At 39.7% G+C, this 4,413-nt stretch overlaps 1 protein-coding gene across 1 annotated transcript; it reads right to left on the bottom strand.

Annotated features, from left to right (window-relative positions):
• Positions 1-2,493: 2,493 nt before the first annotated feature.
• On the bottom strand, positions 2,494-3,345 carry LOC104952666 (myeloid-associated differentiation marker-like). Its single transcript, XM_010779527.1, has one exon. It carries the CDS (start codon positions 3,343-3,345, stop codon positions 2,494-2,496), a length of 852 nt encoding a protein of 283 aa, XP_010777829.1.
• Between the last annotated feature and the right edge of the window lie 1,068 nt (positions 3,346-4,413).

Here is a 4,413-nt window from a genome sequence, read left to right as displayed (position 1 = left end):
GAAGAGCAGGATTGCCTGTCATCTTCCCTTTACAAGCTTAAAGAATGTATTTATCGTGTGAGTTTGGAAATAAAAGTTTCATATTCTGAAAGCCAAGACTTTGTTTGTTTAAAATCAAACAAAACACCCGAACCCCGAAAAAATAGTTTTTTACGCAAATCCACGTTTATTTTGAAATGAGCCGTTGCGACTTCCGACTGATTTCGATAGAGCGGGTCACATATTTCTATCATTGACCTTCTACTTTCCCCCTATGAAAGTATGTACTCTTAATATTTTTTTCATAAAATATAACACATGAAAACAATAATTCAATAACGTGCTTTAACCACTAGGCGGTGCACACAAGGTATACACAGCCATAATAACTTTGTATTATTANGATGCAAAATGTAGCTGCTTTTAATTTTTATGCTCCCCACAAATGGAACAAACATCCAGAAAACCTCGACTTAAAATAACTCAGCGTTGGTGAAGAACTCAGGTTTTCTGGATGTTTGTTCCATTTGTGGGGAGCATAAAAATTAAAAGCAGCTACATTTTGCATCTTGTCACTGATTGGTCCAAAAGGTATCCACATTATTTATATTAAATAAAATAAAGATCCCTTTTAAAATGAGTAAGAGGTTATTGGGAAGTAAGATTAATTAAGCAAAAAATGGACCTGAAGTTAAGAAATGTGTTTATTGCTGATAACTAAATGTCGATACATTTATTGAGGTTTATTCTTTACATTAAAATTTCAATGTAAATTCCCTAGAATAAGAACATTGATATAAAATAGTCTAAAAGAAATAGCTTTTTTTATTTTTTTATATCTTAATAAGCAAATATCATCATAAACCAGAGATGATACACCTTTGACAGGCATTGTTTTTTCCCTATTAAATATTAAACAATATAAACGTAATGTAATAGACTGTGTGAATTAAGGACAAGTTAGAGGTAAAACATTCAAATACATTAAACTTCATTTATTTTAAAACATAAACACATTAAGGGTCAACGATTATTGTTGCTTAAAAATACTGTACACTAAGAATCCCTTAAACATGTCCTTACAGCTGCGTTCCCTAAAATTCCTTCTTGGGGAGAATCAAAGTAAATGAGTTCCAAGATAAGTTTTGCCATTGCCATTAATTGCAATCATTTATTTAGTTTAAACGGCACTTAATGAGTGAACCTGTCAATAATTGTCAATAGTGTTTGACACACTCCCCTCAGATAACAGAGTTAGAGCAGGTTGGAGGAATGTCATTGATTTAATGAACATACAGCACAGAAACACTTTCCCACTGCTGAGTCTAGGAGATCCTTTCTAAAGTACAAGATTAGATTTCATGAACAAATGTCATTCTTACAACTGATCTGTAACTGCAGCCTAGTTTAAATTGCCACCATATTTATTCAGTTTTATGTAGAAGAAAACACTCTGTTTAATGCATTTCTGTCTCTTGTGCAATCTAAATGAAAGCAGATTGTGCATGCCTCTGTGTCTGACAGAAACAGACAATTGACTTAAAAAAGCTCTGTCTTTCTGACAGACTGACATGAGAAGAAAAGCTAAATTTCCACGCTCCGGTTGCTCCTTTTGACTCCCGATCGCTCACACGGATTGGTGTGCCAGGTAGCACAAAGGATGCAGGATTACAAGTGAGATTTGGTTGATGTCTTTTTACACTTCCTATTGGTTAAAAAAGGAAAATAATGAATTGACGTCATAGTTTTTGTAGCTTTCCATTCCTACCCACTACAAGTTTGAGCAAGAAAATAAGCTAAATAAGAAAAAAAGAAAGATAAGACCTTGAAAAAAAACAACAACTCCTGCAGCAGTTAGCTGTTAATTAAAGGGTTTTCTCTTCCACTTTTCCCACACATCGCTTCAACTTGGAAATCTCCCGCTGTCTCGCCTCTACCTGTTTCTCTTCCTCTTCTCTTCCCGTTGCATCTTTCAATAGACGCACTGCTTGTCACTGTCCATGCATCATGTTAAACTCATTGTTATCTGTAGGCATTTACTTTGCCAGAAAATTATTTTACGAATAAAGAAATAGTACATTTTAATGCTTTTTTGTGGAGCATTAGATTAGATGATCATGAGGGTGCTACCAACTGCTATGCCTTTAATCAGCAGGCCACCCACGAATGATGATATCACAATCATTTAAGTGTCGACATAGATTGACATGTGGCCTTATTTGACTGTGACACAGTGTTATAAAAACTAAAGTAGGAGCTAAAAATTATGACCTGCACTATTTGATTTACATCAGGATCCAAAGTTCTACCAGGCTAATTTAAATGTTTACAACAGTGATATAATAGTTTTAATCATTAACTAACTCCACATAGTATACAGGGCACCAAACATGCTGTTAATTTAATCACTCATCTTCAGCAGAATATATGTATTGCATTCAGCATTGTGTCTAAAAGAACAGTATATCTATAAATCCCTGGATTGTTTTCAGTTCACGTTGAGAGGCAGCAGCTTCACTCATTGCTTACAAAGAACACAAGGCGTATGGAGTAAACCGTGTCCAGGGTGTAAACAATGACGTTGAATATCGTCATGAAGGTGACCATCACCAGTTTATCCCAGGGACAGAGGGAGGCACAGGTAATGGGTCTCTTATTGTTGCGGAAACTGTACAGTGGCCAGATCACCATTGCTGTTGTATACATCACAGCTGCCAAAATGTTATAGACAATCACAAGTTTGTCAAAGAACGGAACAAAAGAGTTCAGCTGTGCAGTGGTGAGCAGGATTATGAGGAGGGCGAAGATGAAGCAAAAGGAGTACGCGGCCACGCACCACTGCATTCCTGGGAAGTTTGAATACTGTCCTGTCTCCAGGGACATGAAGATGAGACAGGCGAGGAACGTCTCCAGCATCTTCATGATGCCGGGCAACGTGGAGAGGAACCCGATGTTCTGCCCGCTTGGACGAAGGCGAGTTAAAACCACCTCGCCTGCGTACACCCCGAAACAAACCCAGGACACAACAGAGGCTCCGATCTGTCGGTGGCAGGTCTTGCAAGTGAAAAATGTGGGGTATATGATGGAGACGGAAAGACACAGGAGGGTCGACAGCATGGCAAAGCCAGTGGTGAAATCCTCCCAGGCAAAAGGCAATTTGGTGTTGACAGTTGTGAACTCCAGGATGAGAATGAGAAGAGTGAAGAAGAAGCAGAAACACCAGGTGAACATGCACCACGCCCAGTAGGGAGACTCTACGTATCCCACTGTTGCCACCAGGCTAAAACACATACAGGTGAGGATGGCCGCCATTATTCGCATGATGCCCACTGGCTGAGTGAGCGCCCGCAAGTCCACACCAATCATGGCTGCACAGGATGAATCTGTTTGACCCCAAAAAAATTATGTTTCCAATGTCAGATGATTCTTCTCAGTGCACGCCTCGTTCAGCAAGGCCTTGTTTTTCAAACCAGCTCCTGTCAAAGCAATCAATGTAGCCAAGAGCTCCTGAGCAGGTGTGTTCTTTGAAACTGAAACTCAAAGTGTGGTGGGTGTATACTCGAACAGAGCATCCCAGGCTTATCTGCACAGTTTATGGCCCGTGTTTGACTTCACGGATTGGATACAGGTTGTCTGTTATCATATTCATCTCACACCACACACATTGCACTCTGGTCCTCAGTGCAAGCCTTGTTCAGAAACTAAACTCCAACACAATTATGGGGTGTAAGGTCAAGTCCTACGGAAAATCACAATCTGGATCCAAAGATAGATCTCATATTTGTCCCTGGGTTTAATGATGTTTTTTAAATAAAATATATCGTTTTTTAATTGAAGTGTATACACTTTGTCAGTTAACAGCATAAAAACACTCCATGGTATACTAGTTAGAGCAATATATTTAAATATAAAACAAAAAAACAGGACATTTTGAATGGTTGGTGTAGAATAATCTGAAAATCAACAATTACGTGGATCAAAGAAACCCTCTCTCAACCCGTCTGATGTTATAAACTACAGGCCTGTCTCTCTCTGTCTTTAAACAACTCTCCTGTTATCTCCATCAGAACAACCTTCTGGATCCGCACCAGTCTGGTTTCAAGGCAGGTCACTCAACAGAAACTGCTCTCCTTGCTGTCTCTGAGGAACTGCACACTGCTAAAGCAGCCTCCCTCTCCTTTGTCATCATCCTTCTGGACCTGTCTGCTGCATTCAATACGGTGAACCATCAGATCCTCTTTCGCATTCTCCAAAAACATGGAGTTTCAGGCACTGCACTTTCCCTCCTCACCTCATACCTCAAAGACCGCACCTACAGGGTAACTTGGAGAGGGTCCGAGTCCGATCCTTGTCAATTAACTACAGGGGTCCCTCAGGGCTCTGTTCTCGGTCCCCTCCTCTTCTCCTTGTACACGAACTCGCTCGGATCTGTCA

The sequence above is a fragment of the Notothenia coriiceps genome, unplaced genomic scaffold, assembly GCF_000735185.1.
Source record: "Notothenia coriiceps isolate Sejong01 unplaced genomic scaffold, NC01 NC01_scaffold00000339, whole genome shotgun sequence".
Lineage (NCBI taxonomy): Eukaryota > Metazoa > Chordata > Actinopteri > Perciformes > Nototheniidae > Notothenia > Notothenia coriiceps.
The sequence above is the reverse complement of the archived record's forward strand: the minus strand, read 5'-3'. Positions and strand labels throughout refer to the sequence as shown.

Excerpts from the sequence above, each read along its gene's own strand:
- LOC104952666 (XM_010779527.1), bottom strand. The coding sequence starts at position 3,345 with ATGATTGGTGTGGACTTGCGGGCGCTCACTCAGCCAGTGGGCATCATG.